Consider the following 26,023-nt stretch of genomic DNA (forward strand, 5'->3'; position numbering starts at 1 on the left):
GTATGAGCATGTGTTGTACTGCTTTGGGGTCAGTGCCCGGGCACTGTTCTGCTCAGAGATAGTGAGGCAGCATCTTGATTTCAGTAATTAATAAAACCTTGGGAATTGGCTTGAAAAACTTCCTGTGGAATTTGCTGAGTCCTGCAGGCACTGATTCGTGCATGTTCCTGATGGGAGCTGGTGGACGTGGGTGCAAACTGTTGCTTGAAGGGCTGGGGTGAGCCCAGAATTTATCGGCCAGAATAGCAATATTGACTTGTGCCGTTTTAAAAGCAGCACAATTGAAAGAATTTGCTGGAAAACTGAGATGTGGGGAGTGGGGGGGTGATGCAGTCATGGGACACAGCACACTTGTCATTCCTGTGTTAGCATGAGGTTTCCATCTTGTGTGCTGGGAGACAGAGGCACATTCCAGACACCAGTCCCCTCTGTGTGGCCACTGGTATGAGACACATGTGGTGACACCGTCTTCCTCACCGACATCCTTGTGTGTCATGTGATTGGGCTCATTTCTTGCTCTCTCTTCCCTTGTAACCTCCTCATCAGGCCATGGAACAGAGCTGGCTTTGTGTCTGGAAAGCACCAGGATCTCTCCTGGCAACTGGAGCAAAACCTACAAAGAAAAGGAGATGAGAGCCAAGTGGGCGGCTTCTTAAACGTGCAGCCTGCAGGGGTTGGATGTGCACATCATACCAAAGCAGGTTTTTAATATTAAATAGATGGAAGGAAGATGTCTCCTTTTGCCTGAGGGATAAATAGATCTGAAACTCATCCTAGACTTTGCTGCTTGTTGCATCTGAAATATGTGTGTCTCGCCCTGGAATCCAGCCTCTCCAGGAGCTGCCAATACCTGGCTACAACCCATATGTAAAAATGCTCTGGTGTTTGTGGTGTATGTGGGATGTGATGGAAGGTCTCTGGGAGAAGCATCCAATGAATGGATTTGCCTCTTTTTCTCCCAGTCCATAGCTATGTGGACCCCATGGTCTGGACATGACACTTTCTCATGGTGCCACCAAGGTAAGTGTCACAGCTGTGGTCCTCTGGTGCCCTCCCAGTGCTCCTGCCCTCCTCCAGGAGCTGTGTGGGTGCCTCAGGAGGTGCACCCTGCTTTGCAGGGACTAAGTGTTGTCTCCTTCTCTCCTACCCCTTACCCAACCAAATTTTATAGGTGTGAGCACTGAGTACCTGGCTTGGCTTCTCATCCACAATCCACAGGACCTTCAGGACAAAATGCTGTTTGTATCCATGGGTAGACAGATTCTTGTGCAGGAGAACTGCTTAGAAAACCCTCCATCTTGCCACTGCTATTTGTTGGGAGATGGATGGGATAGGAGAAGGGTTTTTTTCTTACCTGCTTGGCCATGAGCCTCCTGGTCCTGCCATGGAGGTGGACCATGGAGCTGAAGCTGCTCTCTCGTCAGAGATGCTTATTATTATGGTTGCAGTGTGGAAGAACAAGAAAAAATAACTGCCAAAATTTAAGTAAAACCCTGCCAAAACCCAGCAAATCTAGTCTGAACTTGGGCAGTTGCAAAGTTGCTGGATGTTTGCTCTCTAAAAGGAGAAGGACTGCTACCATGTCTTGGGAAAACCTTGAATGTGAGTTGTTGGTGATTCAGAGCCTGGCAGGGGGTGGATCTGGGGTGTCAGCAGCACTTAGGGAGTGCTGTGGGGAGTGATGTATGTTATGATATTAATGGAGGGTTGTAGGAAAGAAAGAGGGAAGGAGCAGAGCAATGGAAGGATGAAGGATTTTCTCACTTGGAAAATACTGGTGTACTTAGAAACAATTTCCCCGCCAGAAAGCTTTGGCCAATATCTGTCTTAAACATTCCTCTCATTGATTCATCCCATTTCCTCCTTGCTCCTCTGCATCATCCTCTGCATAATTCCTCTCTCTCCTTTGATGTTTTCATCCCCCATGTATTTGTAGATTACGGCTGTGTCCCCACATAACTGTCACTGAACCAAGCTATCCATATTTAGCTCTTCTAATCTCCTCTTCCAAACCAATCCCCTCAGCCTTGTTATTTTTGTGCCTCTTCTCTGAACTTCCTTCATTTTGTCCTTTTCTGTCATGAATGGTAGTGAAAGGTGTCCCTGCCCATGGCAGGGGGATGGAATGAGCCAACCTTTAAGGGCCCTTCCAAGCCAAACCATTAAGATGGCATCTTGGAGACGATCCCCTCTAGGTCACTGAAAGGATCACCTCGGGGGGGTGTTTGACTGTTTAATGTATGTCTCTAACTCCATATTCCCCCCAGTTTTCTTGCACAGTGGCTCTGAATGTGAGTGACACCTGCTTTTGGCCCTCTTTGGGGTCTGGGAGGCACAATCCAATGCCACAGCTTTGGCTGTTGTGGAAGGTCCAGCTGTCCCCACACCACATTCACAGCTTGATTGATCCAAACACCCACAAACTCCATCTTCTACTCCACACTCCATCTCTTAGCGCTGCTCTGAGGACACCAGAGCCTTTTACCACATCTCTTGTGCTTTGTGAGTGTAAAAGCTAGTTTCTTAATGGTGTAATAAAACTGCATCTGTGCATGTGGTTGCATTGTCTACCATGGGTTCACAGTGACAGAGTGGTTGTGCTGGGTTTGTCCATTCTCACCTGGAAGTGGGCACTGGATATTGGGATGGATATGGACAAAGCTGGTCCTTGGACTGTGAACCCAGCAAGCAGAGGAACCCATCCTAGGTGAGATAGGTCTGAGCCCAGCTCATTTTTACTTCAAGGCTTGGATCCATCTTCTCCCTTCTACATTTACAAGAATCCAGTTTTGTACTGAAATGATTTGTAAACCCTGAGCTGTCTCTCCTCTGATTGACTCCTATGTACAGCAGCTTTTCAAAGGTAAGGACTTCGTGCCTGGATAAGCATTAATTAAATGTGCTTGAATTATTAATGCTCTGAGTTTGCATGTAGGGTTGTGGGTGTGTGTGCACGCATGGCCATGCCCTGGCATGAATTGCTGGAAGCCTAGCAGCCACAGTGTCCGTGTTTTAGGGGTTTAGATTTGTGAGACTGAGGTAGAGGAAAAAATGGGTGAAAAAAATGAGGGAAAGGTTGAAGCAGGCAGGTGTAGCCATGCTATTCCCTGACAGAGAGCTGAGCTGCTGTGCCAGCTTCTTATGCTCAGCCCTGACCTACCAGGTATCAGCTTTAGCTTGCTGTTGTTGGTTGGTGATCCTGGCCAAGGTTTGTTGGTAGCTTTTGTGTTCTTGCTGTGTCCAGGAGGCTGCTTTTTCAGCCTCTTTCAGACTCATCTCTTGATCTGTTGAAATGGAGATGCCAAGCTCTACAATATGTTCTTCATCCCTAGAGCTGCTTGGGTGGTGGGGCTTGGGTGCTTGGTGCTCAGGATGCTGGCCAGTGTGCTCTGTAGCACAAGGCAGACCCTGAAGGCAAGTTAAACCACTTGCCATGAAAATCCTGCTTTTTCATGTGATTTCTCTTGCCTGCCTTGCAGATTCGGGTTTTAGGGATGTCTCTAGTTTGGCTGTTTCAACCTCTGAGCTGTTTGGCCGGGTTTGTGGAACTGGTGGTTATCACTCGGGCTCTTAACAGTGGCTGGAGCTGCCAGTGGTTTGTGAAAGGTCTCTTGGATTTGTATCCTCCTTCCGGGAGATTGATTCACTGAGGTGCTTGTGAAACCTCTTATGTTCTCCTTTGTCTGCTTAAACGTGCTGGTCAGCAAGTGCTGTTAATGGCAGCTGTTGAGCACTGCTCGGATCCTTGGGTGCAGCTGCCTGCTTATTTTGGTGGAAAGAAAATAAGCAAAAGCAAGACTTTCCCTCGCAGTGGTTCTTCCATGTAGAAACTTGACTTGCAGGAGGTGTGGCTGGTGTCAGTGGTGCAGGGGATGCTGGAGGATGGAGAAAGCAGCGATATGAGAAGCCAGCCATACAGCTGCAATGGTGGTCTGTGTTGGCAGAAGGGTGAGTGCAGGTTGTGGGGTGTAATGGGAGACCTGAGTTCCCAGTGGGAAGTCAGTTGCTGTCATCAGAGCTTTCCTGCTCAGGCAGCACTGCCAGAGGTGAGGATGGCTGGTGACCATGGCAGCAGTGGTGCTGAAGAAGGTGCTGGAGGCTGGGTTGGCTGCTGTGGTCAGGCTCTGTGTTTCTCATCATCTCTGCACTCCCATGATGCACATGCATCTCCAGTGCTTTTCCATATAGGATCTTTCCCTTTTTCTCCACCACTTGAGCTGCTTTGTATTTTAATTCAATAAATGAGGAGACCCATGGCCCATCTGTGGGATGTCAGTGGTTGATGATGGCTGAATGGAGACCCAATGACATGTGGTGGGACTGATGCACAGAGGTCCCAGATTGGATTTCTTCCCCATGTCTCTCACTTATGTCACCTGTCCCCTTTCATCACTGCTCTTCACTACCTCTCTCCTGCTGGAGACACCTTTTTTTCCCTTCCAGGAGCAGATCTGATAGTCTTGTAAGTGGTTGGAGCAGGTGAGCTGGTGCCAGCACGTCTGCCTTGGATACTATTCCTGGCTTTATTGAAGACACGGTAATATGCAAGACTATGCCTCTGTGGTGTCTGCCTCCTCTTGATCTCAAAACGCTGCAAGCACTGAGATAAGACTGGCTGTGTTCAAGCAGTGATTTTATTCCTCTCTCCTCTGCAGAGAGAAAGCAGCTCGTCGTAAAGTCATGCTGGCTTGTATTTGCATTTCTCCAGCAGTGTGGCTGAGGTTGATAGCATCCGGATGTCTGCATCAACTGGGCATTAGGATCAGTCCCCCATCACTGGCATGGTGGGAGGTTGTACCTCCAGTGTCACTGGGTGGGATGTCTCATCCTGATCTTCCCATTAATTGTGACCAGGTCTGGTTTTGGTGGTGCTGGTTGTGGGGCTGTGAGCTTTATGCAGCTATCCTCTTCCAGGCTTTGGTTCCTGTGGCCCACTCATCTACAGCCAGAACAGACTTCCTCAGCCAGGTCTGCCCCAATGTGCCCAGATGACAATGAGTCTGAGTTGAGAATGTGCTGCCAGCCTCAGCACTGTGCTGCATTGTGCCGTCCTTTTGGCCACCATCTGCTCTGGCCAGTCTGCAGGGACTTGCTGGCCAGGGAAAGTGTTTGCATGGGTGGAGGCAAACCCCCACTCCTGGATCTCAGAGCTGGAGCACAGGTGCAGGGCATGGCCAGGGAAGGAAACAGACACCTTTTGTAGGTAGAGCATTCCTGTTACACCTTGGCATCAACACATCCACAGCTGGGAGATGCCATGAATCCCAAGTCTGACAGGTGGGAGCAGATGGTGAAGAGCACCGGGAACAAGTTGTGAAGGAGAGTGGTGGGAAATTGGCCTCTCTTGGCTTGTTTTTAGGGGGATGCTAAGAGCCCTGGGGCTGGGAAATTTGGACATCTGCTCCTTAAAACTCCTTACTTCCCATCTGAATTGCCTGGCTCTTTGGTGGTGGTGCTGGCTAGGAGGTCCCATGCTCGCTTGTCTTCTCTGGAGAGCGAACTCAGGGAGTGGGATGCTGATCCCACTCCAGTCTGCACACGTGGAAGTACATGGAAGCATGAATCCTTCCTTGTGGCACTTATTGCTGCAAATGCTAATCTTCTCCTCTTGGAGCAAGTGCCCTGCTGCCCTGTGGGCTCAGATTTGCCAGCTAAGGAACCCAATATATTTCCCAAGTGTTCCCATGGTCTGTAGAAATAGCTGGCTTTGTTTATTTGAGTTTGTGTTTATCCAGGGAAGGGAGACTTTTGTCTAGAACAGAATCCTTTGGACCCGATGCTTGTGCCACCATTATTTCCTGGCATGTGGGTGTTTGTTGGAAGCTCTTGTTGGCTGCTTTCTTGCTGGAGAAATCCAGCCAGCCAGCCAAGCAGTCAGTGTTGGTGGCACCTGCTTTGTTTGGGGAGGGGATCTTCTGGAGCCTGTTGCACGTGGCCTGGGGTTAAATACCTCCAGTGTGTTGGGATGATGCTGCTGGGGGACGTGACTGGGAGCTCTGCTTGCAGGTGGATTTAAGATGGAATTGTAGACATGGTGGGTACCAGGGCCAACAAAGGGATTTTGTCTTCAGGCTTTGCATACAGGGCTTTATCTGACCAGGGGGTCGGGTTGGAGAAGACTCTTTGAAATTCCTACCGAGGTCATTGGAGGGAAAGAGGCACCGTGGTGCTGTGATTTTGGGGTTTAGAGATGCCCACCGAAGATGCTTGTCACCTGGATGGATCTGCTCCTTGGGGATCTCTCTCCAAGGAGCTGGAAGGTAATGTTCCCAGCTCCTACTCTGAAAAAGTGAAGCTGTGGGGCATGTGGTGACAGACCAGGACAGGAAACATCAAAGCTTTGAGAACATCAAAGCTCCCAAAGGCTGAGCTGAGTTGGTCAGTGATGTGGGATGTGTTGACTGCAAGCCTTGAGCAGTGCTCCTGTGATGGAGCACCTTAGGTCCATTTTCTGTCTTCTGACACACCCAGTCATGAGTTTGTGACCAGGAACAAGGCTCCCTCTTGGCTTTTCTTGTCTCTGTGTCTGCAGGAGTGGAAAGACCTTGGAGGTGAGAAAAATGGTTCCTGTGCTGCATAGCTTCTTCATGTGGGGATACACTGGAGCCTAGAACCATCTCAGATCCCTCCCTGAGTCCTGGCTGACAGATGGGGTACAGATCTGGGGGTGCCCTACACCTTCACCCTCTCTGCCCTTGGAGATGCACCACATATCTCTCTGCTGGTTGCCCTTCTCAGGAGTTTTGGGATTGCTTTTATCGCTCCAAAATGCATTTTTCTTGCCTGACTTTGATTATTGGGGACAAACCAAAATTCTCATAAATAGTAGTGTGTGGTCTGCATGGTCCAAGGAGCGGCATTAAAATCAGCGGGGTGTTTTTATTTCTTGTTTGCCCTCTTCTCACTCTCTCATTAAAAATTGCTGCTGTGATGTCCCTTTGAGGGCAGCTGATGCTAAGGAGCCAGTGCTGTGAAGATGGCAGGAACTGCTCTGTGTGCGTCTCCACATGCCAGTGCCCACTGCTGTGCTCCCCTTCACTGGGACCTGTCCCGCCTTCCCAGGGGGCTGTAACGAGGGGTAGCTTTTAATTATCCCCCAGATATCCCCCAGCGCCACTGGCATCACCCCAGACTTTCAGTGGGTTTGCTTTTCCCCCATTGAGCAGAGGCTGTGCTGGCCGCTGCCGCCCAGGCTTGGCTCCGTTCCACTTCTGTCCTCGGCGGTGGTGAAAGCACGTTCCTCGTGATGGGAAAGCCTCCGCCACAAACACAAAGGGCTTTCATTAGGGGAGGCAGCGGCGGGCGGACACGGACGGCCGGTGCTGGCATGCGGAAGCTTCACCCCAGTAACCCCACACAGGGGTGGCTGCAGACACAGCGGGTTCCTCCAGCCGGTGTTTAATCTTAGAGCCTGCCCAGTTTGGAAAGCGAAATAAATTTTATTTCTGCAAGGGGGATTTAGGGCCCAGAAGTGGTATGGGAGGGTGGCCAGAAGGTACAAGGCTTGTTTTTGGAGCCGGGGATGGCAGCTAGCACAGCCCTGGAGGTGATGTGAAACCATTGCTGTGGGGTGTGAGTGCTGCCCGCCACCCCCAGGCCAGCATCGCCCCGGGCTCCCTTTCTCCCTCCGAGGGGAGGAGTGGCCAGAGGAGCTGCCCCATGGTACATAGGGCTCTCCCAGCCATCCTGCATCTCCTGACCTTGCTCAGAAAGCAGAAGGGTGAAAAGATCATGGCAATGGGAGATAAGACACACGTAGAGGGGGAGGTGAATTTCATGGATTTCATCCATATGTCTTTTCCTCCTGCATGGCTTTCAGCTTTTTTTTGGTTGTGTCCCAGTGGGGAACCTCTGCTCTGCCCTCACCCTTGAAGAACCATCCTGAACCTTTTCATTTTGCTCTGGAGCTTCGGGCAAGGGAGCAGGAGAGCTGCCTTGTCTCCCCACGGCTGCTGAAAGAGGCTGTTTGTTACAGAGCAGGGTGAGATATGAAATCCCATCAAGCCGCCTTGCTTATTAGAGATCTCAGTGAGCTGCTTATTATGCACCATGGCATAATGCAGATTACAAATGTGACCGGGTGATAATTAGCAGAGCTGGAACTGTAATTAAACGCTCCTGTGCTGCGCTGTGGTTTCTGTTGCAGAGTGGAAGGAAGCTGAACGGTCTCAGCAGGTCCCCAGCACACACACACAGCCACTGCTCCCTGGGCAATGGGGGTGAGTGATCCCTGCCTCTCCCTGGGCTCTTACTGCTGCCCACCCAAGCCAGGCAGCCCTGCCTGGTTCCTCCTGGAGGCTCTTCCTTTGCTGGAGACTGACCTGTGGTTTGCAGAATGTGGCATTGAGGAGCCCCTTCAAAGCAGCCGCATGCTTCCACGGAGTATCTTGCCCTGGATCTGCTGATGAGGTTGCTGTGTTTTGGGGGGTGATTTTCCTGTGGGAGTCTTCTGGAAGCTCCTCTGGCAGCCTTCTGGGGTTGTTTTATACCAAAACCACCCTTCTTGAATCCCATGGCATGCAATTGGGTCACTGGCCATAGGGCAGCCTTGGAGGTGGGTGATCTGGAGATGGGCTCCTGGGGGAGAGCTGATTTTGTTGGTGGGAGGTTGGAGGTGGTTGTGGCTAACAAGCTGTGCTGCTGGGGAGGGGACTGTGGGGTCCAACCACTGTTGTTTGAGACCTCCAGGCCATCTTTAATGCCAAGTGGACTGCATGTTGCTCTGATGAGCTGTCTAGAGAGAGAATGGATGCAGGACAAGGAGAGAGCTGCAGACAGAAAGTGCTTTGTGTTCTGCTGGAAGAGAAAATCCACTTCCCCTATCAGAGCCAGGATGTGATATCCTCTGTGCTCCTCTGGCTAGAGATTTGTGTTACCAGGGATGTGGAGAGAAAGTGTGGGTCAGGAGCTGGTGGGGAGGTGGGGTGCTCCAGGCACTTGCTGTGATTGTGGGCACCCTATTGGAAGGGGCAGGCTAGGTTGGATGTGCAAGGTTCTGCTGGAGTTGTTTCCCTTGCTTGAAGGATGGAGCTGTGTGAGCAAGAGAGGGAGCAGGGAAATTTGGCAGGATGGGAGTCAGCAGCAAGGCTGGAAGGGATCATGGGCTGGTCCACACTTGGTCACCACAAGCTTGGGCTCTCCAGGTCTACTGTTTTCCCTCAGCAGAGTTTTAGGGGGTCTGGGAGTAGGACTGGGTGCTTTAGAGGAATCTTGGCTTGCTTGAAACTGGAACCCAGGTCAGCAGTTGCTGCTGGTGTGATAAGTTTCCTCAGTCTGCTTCTCTGAGGTAGCCCAGTGTTTAAAGATGACAAATGGTGAAGAGAGGAGGTCTAAGCTGAAGAGGAGCCGTTCACCCCAGAGCTGCTGCAGGTGCTTGCAAGCCAAGATGAGGGGGTGGCTGGCTTGGCTGATGAACCCCAAAGGATGGGAAGGTCTCTACCCTGCCCTTGCCTTGGCCAGCCACAGAGCCCATCAGCCATCCTCCTTCTGACACTGCTGTAATCTGCTTGCGTGGCAGAATGGCCAAGGACTTTGGCTTCTCAGCAGCAGGGTGGCTTGGCTGGGCTTCCACTTGGCATATTGGCTTGTTGGCTTTCCAGGCCCAGCTCTGGCTGTGGGATCTGGTTTCTATGTGCAGAGAGAGCACAATGGCTGGATCGGGCTCTGAAGCAGATACTTGCATAGGGAAGAGGGATATGGTCCAAGTGACTGTCTGCAGGTGGTCACAGGGCAGTTCTGGAAGGAGAAGGATGTTGGTTTTCATGGGTGCCAGAGGGAGTCTGCTACTTGTTTGTCCTGTCCTGCCTGTGGAGCAGGAGCTCTTCTAGTGAGCCATCGGGTCCAAAGCCATTGACTGCATTAACATCTGAGCCATAGCCAAGAGGCATCCTCACGGGGATGATTACAGAAGCCATCGGGGAAGGAACTTGCCACGAGTTCTTTCAAGCAGAAGCACAGATATCTCCTGCACAAGGACTTTTGAGTGTGATCTCTGTGACTACAGTGCTCCCCAGGGTTATATGGGTATGGGAACGCCAGGGCGGGAGAGCCCTGCGAGATCCTTGTCCTGTGATGGGGTGTGGGATGTGAACTGAAGGTGGCAGTCCTGAGCTTGAGGTTCTCCAGGAATGTAGATGTCTGTTAATACTTGCCCTCCCTTCAGTGTTCCCAGCAGTATAGTGACCACATATCTCTTTTTCCCCACAGATGGAATCTCCGGTCTCTACGCCCGCAGTGTTGCCCTTGCACCTCCTTGTCCCTGTGGTCAACAATGACATCTCGTCGCCGTGCGAGCAGATCATGGTACGCACCCGCTCAGTGGGAGTGAACACCTGTGACGTGGCCCTGGCCACCGAGCCCGAGTGCTTGGGCCCCTGCGAGCCTGGGACCAGCGTGAACCTGGAGGGCATCGTCTGGCAGGAGACAGAGGACGGTGAGTGTCACAGAGCTTCCTCCTCTCTGACAGTGTCACGGGGGACTTATGGCAGTCCCTTCCTTCCCATGTCCCTGCTGTGTCGTTCTTTGGCATGTCCTGGTCTTTCCTGCCACCAGCTGGGTGACCAGGACAGAGGAACCGTGTGAGAGCAGTCCATAATCTGTCCAGCAAGGGGAGTAATGGGCCAGTACTTGTGTCAGCCCCGTGTGTTGCGTTAGCCCTTTGCCCAGACAGCAGGCGAAAATCTAAGCTGCCATTTCTCTACCCTTTGACAAGAGCTGACTTGTTCCGGAGGTGCCAGGGCAAGGGCTGTGCCAGCCAGCACGGGAATTTGACAGAGTTGACTTCATTTTTGCTTGGCAACCCACAGGTCTGTCACAAAAGCTCTCAAACCCTGTGAGGCGGCAGAAATCTGCTGGAATAAAAAACCCCAGCGGAGCTCTCAAAATCGACTCAGTGGGAGATCAGCCTCTCAGCTCTCTTGCCAAGCCAATCCAATCTTTTTTTCCACTGGAGCTCATCTCATCCGTGCACAGCTTGGTTTGCTTTCCCAGGTCCTTTGATGGATTTTCATTGCTCTTGGGGCTCTGCCAAGGAACGCAGGGATGAATAGGTGGCTCAGTGGCCCATGGGAAGTGCTGGAACTTGGCCTTCCCTCTAGCTTCAGTGGGATGCTGGAGATTTCTGCCTTGGGAGGCACAGAGCTCATTGTGTTTGTGTCTGGACAGTCCAGAAGCACAAAGGTGAGAGAGAGCAGTGCTGGTGGAGGCTGGTTGATGGGTCATCTCAGTCAGATGTCCATGTGCTCCTTTTGGATACCTGCTCCCGTTCTTCCATTGCTGTTCTGTGCAGAAAATGGAGCTATTGGCCTTTGTCCCTGCCATTCCTGACTGAGATTCTTTATTGTCTGTGATGGAAGCTGAACTGAAATCTCCACTCCCAGGAGCTGCTTCCAGCGAGGTTCTCTTCTTGTCCCATGCTTTGGGAAGGTGGGGGGGAGCAGTTTGCTTTTTCTCTCTTCCTACTGGGAAACTGGTTTGGAAACCACGGTTGGCGCAGGACCAAGTGCTGCAGTGGCTGCCAGTGTGAGCACTGGAGTTGTTCTCCTTGGAAAAGCATATTGAGAAATAGCACCTAAGCTGTTTGGGAAGAGAGCAGTGAATGGATCATGCCAGGGAAGACTGTGATGTCTAGCTTGGGATGGGGACTTCCACACTCCTCTGCTTTGCTGTCCAGTCCATATGGAAAAAAATTCACCCTGATTGAGGCAGCTGGGTGCTGTGAGTGTTTTTTCTGCTGCTCCAAGGCAGAAGGATGTCACATGTAAAATCTGTGAGAAGAAACACAAAGCATGAGAGTTCAGGAGCCCTGCCCTGCACATCCCAGGGCCAGGGAATCTGCAGGGTGGATCTGCTCTAAAGAAACCTGTGGAAGGTCTGCACTGATCTACCATCTCCCCAGCACTGCGTGATCGGTATCTCCAAGAGCCTGGTCACTTCAGCCTCAGCTGGGGAAACTGAGGCACAATTGGGCTGGGTTTTGGGACACACAGCAGCACAGAGGAGCGTTGGCATCCTCCAGCTGTGGGGCTGCCCCATCTCCCCAGCCCCACCAGCCTGCTGTCCTGGTGTGGCTTCTCTCAAGCCAAAAGCCCTGGAGCTGCAGAGTTCCCTGAAAATCCCAGGGCTGCTGGAGAGCGCCTGGGCAGCGGTGAAGCTGGATTTGTATAGTAGTTCTGGGTGGAAATCAGGAGAGGGTCTCAGTGGCTGCTCCAGGATGGATGAACTGAGCATCCCTGAGGCAGGGAGCAGGAAAACATCGCTCCCTGCCAATTCCTGGTTGAGAGGTCTTGCCATGGGGGGGCAGTTGCTGTTCTTTTCTCCTTCTCCTCACCCCACTGTGGAGCTCCACGTCTGTCTGCCTGTCCATCTGCATTACCTCTCGCTTCCTCAGCCACCATTTCGGAGCATGCCTTGGAGGTGTCCTGTGATTTCCCACAGCCCGGATATTTTTAGTCTGTGGTAATTCAGTGAATTCACACAGAGATCCTTCTCTGCCAGCTGCTGATGGTTGCCACTGTTGGGAGCGAGGATTTCACATCCAGTCCTGCACAAAGGCGAGCCCTGTTAGTGCCGTTGGTCTCTTAGGGTGCACTGCATGCCTTGGCTCTGGTCACACGACGTCTCTCGTCCTTGAGTGAAGAGGCAGGGGGGAGCTATCCCTGGTTTTTGTGTGGCATCTCTCACCTGCCTTCCCATTGTCCAAGATGGAGTCAAGGGCGATGCTGGATCTGGCTGCTGGAAGATGGAGTTTGTGAAATGTTCAGGGATGCAGCAATCATCTCCCCTTGCCCAAGGGATACAGAGGAGAAAGCTACAGCAAGGCCATGTCTGCAAAGCCAGGTGAGGTGCTTCCAGCATCTGGAGACTCTGCTCAGTATATCCAGAGGGATCCCTCTCTCCCCCTTGCTCCTTGGGATGTAGGTAGCAGCATCACTGGACTGTTTGGAAGGACCCCAGAGCAGTGGAGCAGCTCTTGGCTTGCATCAAGTTTAGAATCACAGAACTGAGGAATGGTTTGGTTTGAAAGGGACCTTAAAGCCCAGTTCATTCCACGCCCTGCCATGGACAGGGACACCTTCCACTAGCCCAGGTTGCTCCAAGTCCCATCCAAATTGGCCTAGAACACTTTTAGGAATGGGGCAGCGAGAGCTTCTCTGGGAAACTGGTGCCAGTGCCTCACTACCATGTCAGGAAGGAATTTTTTTCCCTAATATACCATCTAAATCCCCCCTCTTTCAGCTAAAGCAAATACTCTTTGGCCTGTCACTTCTTGGCCTTGCAAATAGTCCCTCTTCAGCCTTCTTTTAGATCCCTTTTAGGCACTGGAAAGGACTCTAATATCTTCCTGAGGCCGGCCTTCCCCTCTCCATGTGGGGCTGCAAAATCATGGAGAAAAGCTTCTAAAGCCAAAGCCTGGCAATGCTTGGAAGGATAAGTTGGACAAGAAGGATAAGTCCATCTGAGATGGGAACATGAAGCTTCAATGAATCTGATGATGTCCCTGAACCAACTTTATGCTCATCCCCCACTAGAAAATCTGCCATGAGTCCATGAACCCTGCTAAAGGCATCCCAGAGGGCTCCTACCACCGACCAGCCATCTGGCTCTGGGCTTTTGGTCCACCTTCTCCTCCACCGTTCCAGATTGGTGTTGGCCCGAGGGCTGGTCTAGCTGGTAGTGAACACTGTTGTTGGTGCTCTCCTATGACCATGGTGACACTGTCCTTTTGCTGAGCCTGGCTTGCACAGGGATGTGTTTTACCAGGACACTTAGTGGGGAGCAGCTCTCTTGGGAGCTCCCCTAGTGCTGTTAATTCTCATCTTCAGGAATTATTAACTGATCTGATCACACTGGGCAGCATTGCTCTCTTCGCTGCCTCAGGAGTTGCCAGGTCTCCTCCATCCCCTTTGGTGAAGCTGGTGTCACCTGGCTTGGACTGTGTCACCTTCTCAACCCCCATGGTGCCACACCAGTGCTGATCGCAGCAAAACAAACACAAACCCTCTGAGCTATGAGGATTGTGGTGTGGTAGCACCTGGAGGTTGTCAGCACACTGTACATCCCTTCCTCCAGCTGCTTGCTGGGATGTTAGTGGCAGGTTCCCCATGGCTCAGATTTCTGAACTCTGAACATTTAGATTGTCCTTTTGCAAACTTTTCATGAGGGTATGATGGAGCACAAGCCTGCCCAGGGTTGGCACATGCCAGTGTGGACGTGTCCTTGCTTGGAGCAGGAGGGAAGTGCAATAGATGGGGGTAGAATGGAGAAGATGGGAGGGTGAGAGCAAAGACCCGTCAAATACAATGGATAGTGGCTTAAATGCTTCCTCTGCCAGTTCCCATGGGAACTGCGGATACATCTTATCGGATCTCATGGACTTACGCACCTTGAACTTCTCATACAGGTGGTTGTTTCCTTCTCCCAGCACCTGTCTTTGCCTCCTCCAGCTCAGGGGGCATGGATGGAGCCACTTGCTGGGGAAGATCAAGGCAGACAAGGAACTGAGCCCCTCAGCTGTGTGCTACCCCGACTGCAGGCTTCCTTTGTGTGTTTGAGTTTCTCCTAGAGTTCCCTGTTAATCCATCAGGCCTCCTGACTTCTCTTTGTTGGGATGCATTGCTCCTGAATTCAGGGATGATCCTTGGATGCCAGCCAGCATCCTTGGGTCCCACTTCCCTCCAGCACTCTATCCCATGGCACTCTGTCAAACAGGTCTCTGAGGAGGCCCAAGTCTTCTTCCCTGGAGTCCAGAGCGGCGATCTTTGTGTGCTGCAGTCCCTGGAAAGCAGTTGGATAGCCAGGGACAGTCATGCACCATCTGAGCATCTACATGGTATGATGGGATGATCCTGTCTCCCTCTGGCCCTGCTGGGGAAACTGTTCATGTAACCTGTCAAGATTTGATAGAGGGGACTTCTCTGTGAGAAGACACCAGAAACTTCCCCCCATGTTGGACAAGGCCACCTAAGGCTGAGTTTATCAGCAATGAGGGCAGTGCCTCTAGGATAATGTATTTAGGAAGGGGAGAAAAAGCAGCTCCCATTCTCCATCCCCCTGTGCTGTTTGGGGACAAAGATGTAGAAATCAGGAGTAAAGTTGAGCCTGGGAAGAAGCCAGGAGAAAGTTTTTTAAAGTTTGGTTTTATTTCTCATTACCCTACTCTGATTTGATTTGCAATAAATTAAATTAGTTTAATTTGGGGTGAGTCTCTTTTGCCTGTGATGGTAATTGGTGAGTGATCTGATCTCTCCTCACTGGCTGAGGTGACAATTGTGCTGGGCAGCCCTGTGGTGTCCTTTATCTGCTGGCAGGAGCCAGTGATGGCCATGAACAGCTTTGGGTGTTGTGTCCCAGAGCCTGGGCACTATAGGTCAGGCAGGATCTCTGCACGTGGGCAGGGCTTATGGAAAAGCTGGAGCATCCTCAAAACGATGCAGCTGGAGGGGAAATGACAAAGATAATTTCGAAGTGATGCAGGTGGAGGAGGAATTCATGGAGATGTTCTTGGTTGAGCTTGGGGTATTCATCTTTGAAAAGGGTTGAATTGTGCCCCAATACAATGGCTCCTGGTGCCCACAGCAGCCTTTTCCTCCATCCCATATGATCCCAGGAGTTTCTCATACACTGCCGTCCTGAATGGCAACTTTGCACTATCACCAACCCTTACTTTTTCCAGCCAGGATACAACTCTTATGTGAGCACTTGGTGAGCAGGATGCTGAGTGGTTTGCACTCAGATTTGGGTGGTATCCATTCCTTGAGAGCTTCTAAGATTCACCTTCCCATGAAAAGTGGGATGGGAGTTACCCAGTGGGATTCCTTCTGTTTAAGAGCATCTGCGTTCTTGAAGATGCGAAGGCATTACTTCCTCACTGCTGCCCTTGTCATGCCTGTGCCTGCTCATCATCCTGCTGTGGGAGGAGGACACAGTGGGTGAAAAAAGCTGCTTAGGATCTATCCTGGGGTTTAAATTGTCCTGGGTTATTGTTGAAGGATTAGGAGGGGATTTGGTATGATTGGTTGCAGCGGGTTAAATATAGGCTGGTGTGTTGGAGGTCTGCTGTTCCAACAGGGAAGGAGAGATGGTGCTGGCTCGTTTTGCCCCTTCCTCTTTCATATCTTGTGACTGTGGCGGTCAGGAGGAAAAATGCCTTCACCTCCTTTCTAATATCACACACTGGCCCTGGGATGCACGAGAGACTCCAGTGGTTTGCCATGCAATTAACTTCCAGCGGCTCATGTGGTCTTCTCTGGCTCCAGAGGGATTGAATTGGCAGGGAGAGCAGAGGAACTGGGAGGGATGAGGAGGCCTGGGTTAGTGCTGCTTGTTCCTCAGTGGCTCTCAGGTCCTTGGGCAGCTCCTGGGAGGATCCCAGAGCAGTTCCCCAGAGGTTTCATGGGAATGGTGGGGCTGGGCTGGGGTACAGGATTCAGCCAGCAGCTTCTTTGGGTTTTAAGGAAAGGGGGACAGGCTCCTGCCTGCCAAAAACTGTATTAGGAAGAACAGAAGACCACATTCCATGTGCCCTTTTTGGGATGCCTGGAACCAGCATCCCACTGGTCCCACTGATCTTTCCATGTGTGGGGCTGTGGGTTCCCAGCAGTTGGTTTCTCCCTCAGGTTGTCTCCATCATCACATCCTGGCCACATCTTTGTTAAGGCAGGTCCCCAGCACCTTCCTCTGAAGGCAGAACCCAGTGTCTCCTGCTCACTGGGATGAGCCGGTTGTGGCTCTTGGCCATGTGCTGGCACCATGTCTTTCCATGATCTGCTCCCAACATTTTCCAGGAGGAAAAGGAGAAAGAGAAGGTCTGCATTTCATTTCTCTTTCTGAAAAGGCCGTGTCGAGCCTTGGCTCCATGTATTATCCTTGCCAAAGCCTGCAGCTGGCCGCTGGCATAGCACGGCGGGGGATGTGGGCTGAGATTTATAAACATGCTTCAGGCGCAGCTGCTCCGGGCTCCCTCGGCTCCATCCATCTCCCGGGGCCGTACATCTTGCTGCACTCATCAACCCTCGCAAACACGTTCCTGAATTTTACCTTGCTTGGGTAAATGCACCCGGCACAACTGCTCTAGTTATACAGAAACCAGAGTGATCCTGGCAAGGGGGAGACACCACAGTGCTGAGGGGTACTGTGGAGGACCTCTCTGCCTCCCAGAAGAGGTGCTGAGGGTCCTTGTGGTGTGGGTGTGAGCCAGGCAGTTCCTCTTCTGAATTAGTGTGGAAAAGCTGAAACACCAAGGTTTTCTAAATGCCCGGTGACTTTGCTGTGTGATGGGAGGATGTGGCCCCATGGGTGGTTCTCCAGATGAAAATGCAGGGCAGAAGGATGCCCCTGGAGGGGCTGATGCAAAGTGCCCCAGGGGAACGGAGGGTTACTCTGCCAGGATTGGGTTTTCCTGCCAGGGACAGTCACCTGAGCAGGAATGCTGGGCTCAGCTTGCCATCTAGTGGCAGTAGCAGCTTTTTCTGGAGGGTCATGAGGTTCATGGCCATGTTGGTACATAGCCCTGCTGGGCGGTCTGCAGCTCCACTTCGGGGTCCACAGCCTTGCTAGGGGCTTTCTGCATTTCCCCCGAGGTCTTCCCAGTTCTTTCTTTCTGGAGATCATTCCCTCCCCTACCTGAGCACACATGGATCCAATGTGGATCTTCAGGTCCCCCCTGAAATCCCACAGCCCTTTTGTAGTTCACTGGGTTTTAAATTCCCATGAAAGCAGGGAACTAGAAGAGGGGTTAGGTGGGACATGCCAAGGGAAGGGATGAGCTGGGAGTCTCCAGCTCCTGTCTTGGTGCCCCTCCAGCCTTAAGCCCAATGTCTCACCTCCTCTGAGAGCCCATGACCCCTTGTCTACCCTACTTCAACCCTGGAGCTAAGCTCTTCCTCCTGCCTGTCTCAAGGGGCAGGTTCTTGGCACTGTGGGATCACACCTGGCCCCATTTGACCCTTTCCCCTCGCCTTGCAGGGATGCTGGTGGTCAACGTCACCTGGAGGAACAAGACGTACGTGGGGACGCTGCTGGACTGCACACAGCATGACTGGGCACCGCCCCGGTAAGTGGCTGGGGGGCTCTGGGGGGGCTCCTAGCGCTGTGGGCAGATCTGGCCCTGTATGACCCCCAAGGCACCTGGGACAATCTGCCCTGCTGCCACAGAGGTTGGCATCTCCTCCCTGCCCAACCCAACTGCTCCCGTGGCTCTTTGCCCCTGCAGTCACACGTGCCTTGTCCTGGGACTGGAGATGGTTTAGCACATCCCAAGGGACCTCTCTGGTTTCCTCTTTATTGGTCAGTGAGGGGAGAAGTCTATGGGATTGGTAGTGAGGGGAGTAAGGGGGTCCCCACCGTGCCTTGGGGACAGCACAGCCCAGCACAGCCACCTCTCTGTTGAAACCTCTGTGTCCTCCTCCCTGCAGGTTCTGTGACTCTCCCACCAGTGACCTGGAGATGCGTAACGGCCGGGGCAGGGGCAAGCGCGTGCGCCCCAACAGCAACACGCCGGTCAACGAGGCGGCCGCTGCCTCGGACAGCAAGGGGAGCAGCAGCAGCAGCAAGACCCGGGCGGGAGCCAACAGCAAGGGGCGCCGGGGCAGCCAGAACTCCTCAGACCACCGCACCCCGCCTGGTGGCACCGCCGAGGATGTTAAGGCCAGTCCCTCCTCTGTCACCAAGCGGAAGAGCAAACCTCTCTCCGACATGGATCTGAACTCCAGCTCGGAGGACTCCAAGGGCAGCAAGCGCATCCGCACAAACTCAATGGGCTCGGCCACGGTGCCACCTGCCGCGGTCAAAGTGGAGCCAGCTATCCTGGAGCGCAGCTGCCCCTCTCCCATCCTCATCGACTGTCCCCACCCCAACTGTAACAAGAAGTACAAGCATATCAACGGGCTGAAGTACCACCAGGCCCATGCACACACGGATGATGATAGCAAGCTGGAGGCCGATGTGGACAGCGAGTATGGCGAGGAGCCCTCCCTGCACGCCGACCTCGGGAGCTGCAATGGTGCTGCCGGGACACAGAAAGGCTCCCTCTCACCTGCTCGCTCCGCCACCCCCAAGGTGCGCTTGATGGAGCCCCACAGCCCCTCCCCATCCAGCAAGTTCAGCACCAAGGTCCCCTGCAAGAAGAAGGTGGGTGGGGAAGGGGACACAGACCTGGGTGCTCTGTCCAATGATGGCTCTGAGGATGGTCCTTCGGTGGCCGATGAGACGAGTAACGATGACTTTGACTCGCTGGAGAAGCGATGCATTGATAAGGACAAGTCAAAGAAGGCCTCTGGTGCTAAACAGGAGAAGATTCCTTCCAAAAGCTTGAAGTCAGCCAGACCCATTGCACCAGCCATCCCCCCGCAGCCAATTTACACCTTCCAGACTGCCACGCTCACCACAGCCAGCCCCGGCTCCTCCGGTGGCCTCACCACAACTGTGGTCCAGACCATGCCCAACAGCCCCCAGCTCAAACCCATCCAGCCCAAGCCAACAGTGATGGGAGAGCCCTTTGCTGTCAACCCTGCCCTCACCCCTTCCAAGGAAAAGAAGAAGAAAGACAAGAAGAAGAAGGACCCTAAAGAGGTGGAAAACCCTTTGACTCCTGGCAAAGCCTACAGAGCAGAGGAAGGTAAGAGCCCTTTCCGGGGGGAATCCAGCGAGCTGGGGATGAAAGGCGAGGGGCTGCTGAACGGTTCGTCTGACCCCCACCAGAGCCGGCTCGCCAGCATCAAGGCCGAGGCGGATAAGATCTACAGCTTCACTGACAATGCCCCCAGTCCCTCCATCGGTGGGGCCAGCAGGCTGGAGAACACCAACACAGCTCAGCCCCTGACCCCACTGCACGTTGTCACCCAGAATGGGGCAGAGGCCAACTCGGTGAAGACCAACAGCCCGGCCTACTCGGACATCTCCGATGCTGGGGAGGATGGGGAGGGCAAGCTGGAGAACATGAAGGCAAAGGATCCAGAGCAGTTGGTCAAGGAAGGTGCCAAAAAAGCTCTTTTCCCTCCACAACCGCAGAGCAAGGAGTCTCCCTTCTACCAAGGCTTTGAAACCTACTATTCCCCTGGCTACCCCCAGGCTAGCCCAGGCCCCCTGAACCCCAGTGGGCAGTCTGCGGCCGAGACACAGACCTTGAAGCTGAAGAAGGACGAGGAGCAGGAGAACCCGGAGGTGAAGGTGAAGAGTGAAGGCTGTGAAGAGAAGAAGGCAGAGCTCAGCAGTGGCTCCAGCCAGCAGCCCTCGGTCATCCAGCAGCGCCCCAACATGTACATGCAATCCCTCTACTATAACCAGTACGCCTACGTGCCGCCCTATGGCTACAGCGAGCAGGGCTACCACGCTCATCTGCTGAGCACCAACCCTGCCTACCGCCAGCAGTACGAGGAGCAGCAGAAGCAGCGGCAGAGCCTGGAGCAGCAGCAGCAGCGAGGGCTGGAGAAAAAGGCGGAGCTGGGCTTGAAAGAGAAGGAGGCAGCACTCAAAGAGGAATGGAAGCAGAAGCCACCCATGCCCCCAACACTGACCAAAGCCCCGAGCCTCACAGACCTCGTCAAGTCAGGGCTGAGCAAGCCCAAGGAGCAGGGAGGTCCTGATATGGCCAAATCCGTCATCATCCCCAAGCTGGAGGACTCGTCCAAGCTGTCCAGCGGCCAGGTTGCCGAGGGGCTCAAAGTGAAGCTGAGTGAAGCTGGTCACCTAGGGAAGGAGACGGCTGAGACGAAGACTGGCTCCGAGTGTGGCCGGCAAGCAGAAGTGGACCCTGTTCTCTGGTACAGACAGGTAATGCTATACCCTGTCTGCCAGCCCAGCTTTGGGTTTGCTCCTGGAGGAAGCTGCTCACTGGGTTTTGCTGGGGCCATCACCTCAGAGAACACGTTGTCCTCTGCTTGTGGTGGGACTCCACCCTTGGGGCCAGGAAAAGGGTGAGGCTGTGAGGCCATGGATGAGCTACAGAGAGCCCGGGGAAGGGGGGTGGGGTTTGTTGATCTCCTCCAAACCCAACCTGGATTTGGGACAGGTGGGGCCGTGGGGAGGCAGCTACTCGGGTGGTTGGCTGTTCTTGAGGGAAGCAGAGGTCGTGGATGGGCCAAGGAGAGCCCAGAGAAGGGCAGTGGGGTTTGCCAGTCTCCTCCAAACGCAGGCTGGTTTTGGGACAGGCAGGACCAGGGGGAGGCAGCTGTTCTGACAGCTGGCTGTTCTTGCAGGAAGCTGAGCCCCGGATGTGGACCTACGTGTACCCGGCAAAGTACTCGGACATCAAGACAGAGGATGAGCGGTGGAAAGAGGAGAGGGACCGAAAGTTGAAGGAAGAAAGAAATCGAAGTAAAGAAGCCTTGTCCAAGGAGGACGGAAAGGAGAGCACCAGCTCCGAGTGCAAGCTGACCCCCACCGAGGAGGCTCGTATGGTGGGGAAGGACCCCAGGCCCAGTGTCCACGTCCCTGTGTCCTCACCCCTCACGCAGCATCAGTCTTACATCCCGTACATGCACGGCTACTCCTACAGCCAGTCGTATGACCCCAACCACCCCAGCTACCGTGCCATGCCCACCGTTATGATGCAGAATTACCCAGGTAGGGAGCCAGGGGCTTCAAGGGCTGTCCATTCCCAGCTGTCCCTGCTCTCAGTGTGGGGGGTGGCTGTGGGACATCCTCTCACACACATACAGAGCTACATGCTCCCACTGTGCTGCTCCTGGTGCCCTGACTGCTCTTCTCCCCCCAGGATCATACCTACCCTCCAGCTATTCCTTCTCTCCGTACGGGAGCAAGGCGTCTGGCAGCGATGACAGTGACAAGTCCCGAGCCAGCCCCAGCGTGAGCTGTAAATCCAGCTCGGAGTCCAAGGCCCTGGACATCCTGCAGCAGCATGCCAGCCACTACAAGAGCAAATCACCCACGGTGAGGATCAGCAGAGTGCTGGCTTGGCCCGGCTCTGTGGGATAGTCCCTGGATCCTGTAAGGAGGTGGGAGCAGCTCCACTTGCCGTGTGGTTTTGCTGTTTCTGCTGCTGTGGGAGACCTGCAGCCATGGATTCCAACATTACAGATCCTTTGGGATGGACCTTCCAATCCTGTGCCCCAGTGCTGGGGCTTCTCTGGGCCCTGCAGCAATCAGGTGACACTTGTCCTCAGCCCTGGAGCTGGCAGGGGGGATGTGGGAGCTGTCTCCATCCCATGGCTCCTCCTGGGCTAAGCTGGGGGACAGAGCTTGGGCACAGGAAAGAATTGTCCTCAAACAGGCCCTGTGTCCTCCACATGGCTTTTGGCCATCCCACCCCACTTCCCATCAGCATCATGGGAACCTTTTGGGCAGAGGGAATATCCCAATACGTGCCCGGGGCCGCCGGTCATGTCCCTTAGCATGTGTCTGCTTTCTCCTCTCCAGATAAGTGAGAAGACGTCTCAGGAGCGGGACCGCAGTGGCTGTGGGGTGGTGGGGGGCAGCGGGAGCTGCAGCAGCGTTGGGGGAGCGGGTGCGGGGGAGAGGAGCGGCGACCGGCCCCGCACGTCGCCCTCCCAGCGCCTGCTCTCGACCCATCACCACCACCACCACCTCGGGTACTCGCTGCTGCCAGCACAGTACAACCTGCCCTATGCAACAGGTGAGCGTGGGGCTGGGCTGGGCTGGAGCTGCACCTGCCCTTGGGCCACGGGACCCTCAGACCGTCTCCGAGGTGCCCGGCCCTGTCTAGCGGCTCCTGACACCTCTTCTTCCCCCCAGGTCTCTCCTCCACAGCCATCGTTGCCAGCCAGCAAGGCTCCGCTCCCTCCCTATACCCACCTCCCCGGAGGTGAGAACGGTAAGGCTCCGCTCCTGCCGCACCTCCACGCGGGCAGCCGGGCCGGGCCGGAGGAGGCCGGGATGGGCTCTCACGGGATGCCCTCGAGGGTTTAGGGTTTGCCCGTGGCACTGGGGCTCAAGGGAGCTCACCTGCCCTTGGGTCATGGCAGGATGTGACCCACCAGGATGCCTGGGCTATACGAGACGTGTGACTGGCTCACATGGAGAAGTGCTGGAGACTCCTTTAGACATCAGTTGAATGGTGTTAATTGTACTGCTTGACGTTCCTGCCGTGGTCCGAGGTGGACTCTGTCTTCTCCCCTCGTCGGACACACACTGACTCCCCACCCCACCCCTCTTTGGCGAGTGGGTGAGCTGGTACCTGCGGATGTATTTATTCTACTGAGCACCAGCACTCAGGGTGGAGGCGACACACCTGCCTGGTGCATATGAAGAGGAAACAGAAGCACTGAGGTTTCTCGATGAATTTGGGACCCTGCCGTGTCTCTGTGAGCTGCTGCTTCACGAACAGACTGGGGGCAGGCAGGGACTTGGAACGTGGGACCGAGCCTGCCATGTGGCCACAGTCTCAGGAAAGGAAGGAGGGAAGGAAGGACTGGCTCACAGAGCCTTGGCGGGTGTCAGCGGGCTGGTGGTTGGCAGCCTGGCTGGAGGCAGCTGTGGGGCTCTCCCAGCCTCTCATCTGGTCCTGCACCCCACAGCATCCGCAGCACAGTGGTGCCTGTGGGCAGGAGCCACCAGCATGTGGCCAATGGCCAGAGTGGGGCTGGGGAAGCTCTTGGCCCCAGCAAAGCAGCCTCTGCCCTTGGGGGCTGGGGCTCCATGGGGCTAGGGGTGGCAGGGTACAGAGGTGGGGGCTGTCAGTCACCCCACAGGCTGCCAGGCCCCCCAGGCAGTGCACGGTCCAGACCTGCCTGAAGCTCCTGCCCGTGGCTTTTGCTTTTGTTTCTGAGCTGCAACTCTGCAAATCCCAGCCTTTCCTCTGCCCCACTCTGATGGCAAGTGTCCCCCAAACCATGGGGCAGCACGTCCTGCTGTGGGGGGCTGCTCGCCTTTTCATCCACCTTTTGCTTTTTGGGCGGCTTCCCCAGGCCGCAGGCAGGGTGCAGCAAGAAACAAGCACACTTAGGTTCTGCCAGAGGCACGTGGGGCCCCGCTGGTCCCTGCTCCAGCCTCGTGCCAGGGCTGGGGGCACCAGGTCCTGGAGGAAGATGGTCCCCACTCCTAGCTGCTCCCCAGCTCTGAGGACAGGGGCTTTCTGGTCCTCTGCCCCCAGCCCCAGAGTGGCTCTCCCCGGGCCGACACTCTGCCTCGGCCCCGCAGCGGCCGGGCCGCCCCTGCTTGTCCCGCGCCTCTTGTGCTGCCCGGCCGGGGACATGGGGGCAGTCGGTCTCAGTTGTGTGTCCGTGTTGCACCCAGCCCCGAGGGCCGCTGTAAGGGGATGCTCTGCCTGCTGGGCTCTGTACATACTGTAAAAAGCAATTGTTTGAAAGCTGTTGTTTTGGGTTTTGTTTTCTTTCCCCGTTTCTTCCCCATCCCACTGTACCCAGTTGGAAAGGAGCACTGGCTGCTCTTGGCCCTGGTTCAGGTGCCTGCAGCACAGTGGCCCCAGCCTGCTCTTGTTGTTTGACTCATTTTTCTTCCACTCTTTGTTGTGTTTGGAAGGAGACGGGGCCGTGTGGCCCGGCACGCTCCGCAGGGACAGGGTGGCTTGACGGACCCTCCCCGCACCCGCACAGAGCCACCTGCAGCTGTGGGACCAGGGGCTGGTGGGGTCTGGGTCCTTTGGAGAGCCCCCATCCCAGCCCTGGAGGAGTGTCCCGCTGGCTGCTCCTACCTCCAGCCTCGGCCGGCCCGGCACAGCCGGGCTCCCAGCACGGTCGGGGCCCACAGTGGCTCCAGCGGCGCAGAGGAAGTGCCTGGGGGTGTTGGGGCTTTGCTGGCAGTCGGAGGGGGTCGGGGGGCTGCTCCCCACCTTCCCAGTTGGGTCCCAGTTGAGTCTCCCTTTAGGTGTTAAATGAAACAACAGTTTATGCAGAATAGGTTTGAGGTTTGACGTTTCCTGGGTTCTCTGGGCCAGCTGTTGCCCATGGGGCCACCCCCAGCCCCGGTGTCAGACCGTTCGTGTTTATAGCTTGTTTCCATTGGCGTTGCTGTGTTGGGTTTCATTTCAGTCTTCCTGACTCTGCCCTTCTGTAAAGTGTACATTATTACCGAGTTCCTTGTTTTTTTATATATATATATATAAATATATATATATACAAACTGTACTCTTCTTGCCTTTGTACATTCAGGCAAGGAGGGAGAATAAATCTTTTTAAGAGACAATCACAAACCTGTGAGGGTGGCTTTTTCTTCCTGTTCCCCCAGGTCTGGTCCTTTATCCCCAAAAACTGTGGCCAGTTACTTCTGGGGGTGGGAGAGGGGGTTTCCCCATCTCAGGCATCTCAGTGACCCAAGGCTTCTGCCTTGAACCCCTGGGCACCAAGGCCCTGCCTGCACCATGGCCCCAGGCTAGAGGAGGTGCTGGACCCATGGGGGCGGTCACAAGGCCAGGTTTGGCTTCTCCACCTCTGCCATGGAAGTGATCCATGTGGGAGGCACCTTCCAGGTTTTTTAGAGGGTGTTTTGGAAGGCAATTGGTGATGTGAGAAATCCACATTTTCCCTCCTTTACTTGAGGCAGGGCAGGAGAGGATTTGAAATTGTCAGAGAAGCACACGCAGTGGCACAGCCTCGTATCTCCAGCACAATAAAGAGCTCAGATCAGCCTCACTCCAGTTCCTGTGACCAGAATCCTACACTTTACTAGTCTGTTTTACCACTAAGAAGGAGGGAGCAAAGTGGTTCCCATCCCATCAGGTGGGATGTGCCAGCCTGGGGCACCATGGTGTGGCAGCTGCCACTGGCACATGCAAGGACACCCAGGGAGCACCTGCCAGTCTCAGGCCTGAGTCAGGGCAGCTCCAGCTACAAGGGATAAAACTGCACCCTGCACTCAACCTTAGCCAGGGAACACCCATTCTCCAGGACTCCTCTTTCAGAGGACAGCCTATTTGATTTTAAACTGATAGAGGGTCTAATGCACTGCTGCAGGAAGCAGAACTCCTTTCCCTCTTGATTTCATGCAGTTGAAGGAGGGCAAAAGAGACCCAAATTTATGATGATTTATTCACACACACTAGTATCTCGGCCCCATCCCTCTCAAACCAAACACTTACCATGGTGGATAA

At 54.2% G+C, this 26,023-nt stretch overlaps 1 protein-coding gene across 4 annotated transcripts in view; it reads left to right on the forward strand.

Moving 5' to 3' along the window:
- The window catches only part of ZNF609 (zinc finger protein 609), a 62,738-nt gene extending 38,455 nt beyond the window's left edge, over positions 1–24,283 (forward strand). For 3 of the 4 annotated variants that reach the window (XM_086848532.1, XM_086848533.1, XM_086848535.1), the window contains 7 exons: positions 10,207–10,432; positions 17,965–18,052; positions 18,414–20,769; positions 21,195–21,561; positions 21,713–21,888; positions 22,375–22,591; positions 22,711–24,283. In XM_086848532.1, coding sequence (XP_086704658.1) covers positions 10,207–10,432; positions 17,965–18,052; positions 18,414–20,769; positions 21,195–21,561; positions 21,713–21,888; positions 22,375–22,591; positions 22,711–22,784 — 3,504 coding nt within the window. In that variant the 3' untranslated portion in view covers positions 22,785–24,283. The remainder of the gene's footprint in view (positions 1–10,206; positions 10,433–17,964; positions 18,053–18,413; positions 20,770–21,194; positions 21,562–21,712; positions 21,889–22,374; positions 22,592–22,710) is intronic. The other variant, XM_086848534.1, reaches the window with a different exon arrangement.
- The last annotated feature ends 1,740 nt before the right edge of the window (positions 24,284–26,023 follow it).

The sequence above is a fragment of the Cyanistes caeruleus genome, chromosome 13, assembly GCF_971803275.1.
Source record: "Cyanistes caeruleus chromosome 13, bCyaCae1.hap1.1, whole genome shotgun sequence".
NCBI lineage: Eukaryota > Metazoa > Chordata > Aves > Passeriformes > Paridae > Cyanistes > Cyanistes caeruleus.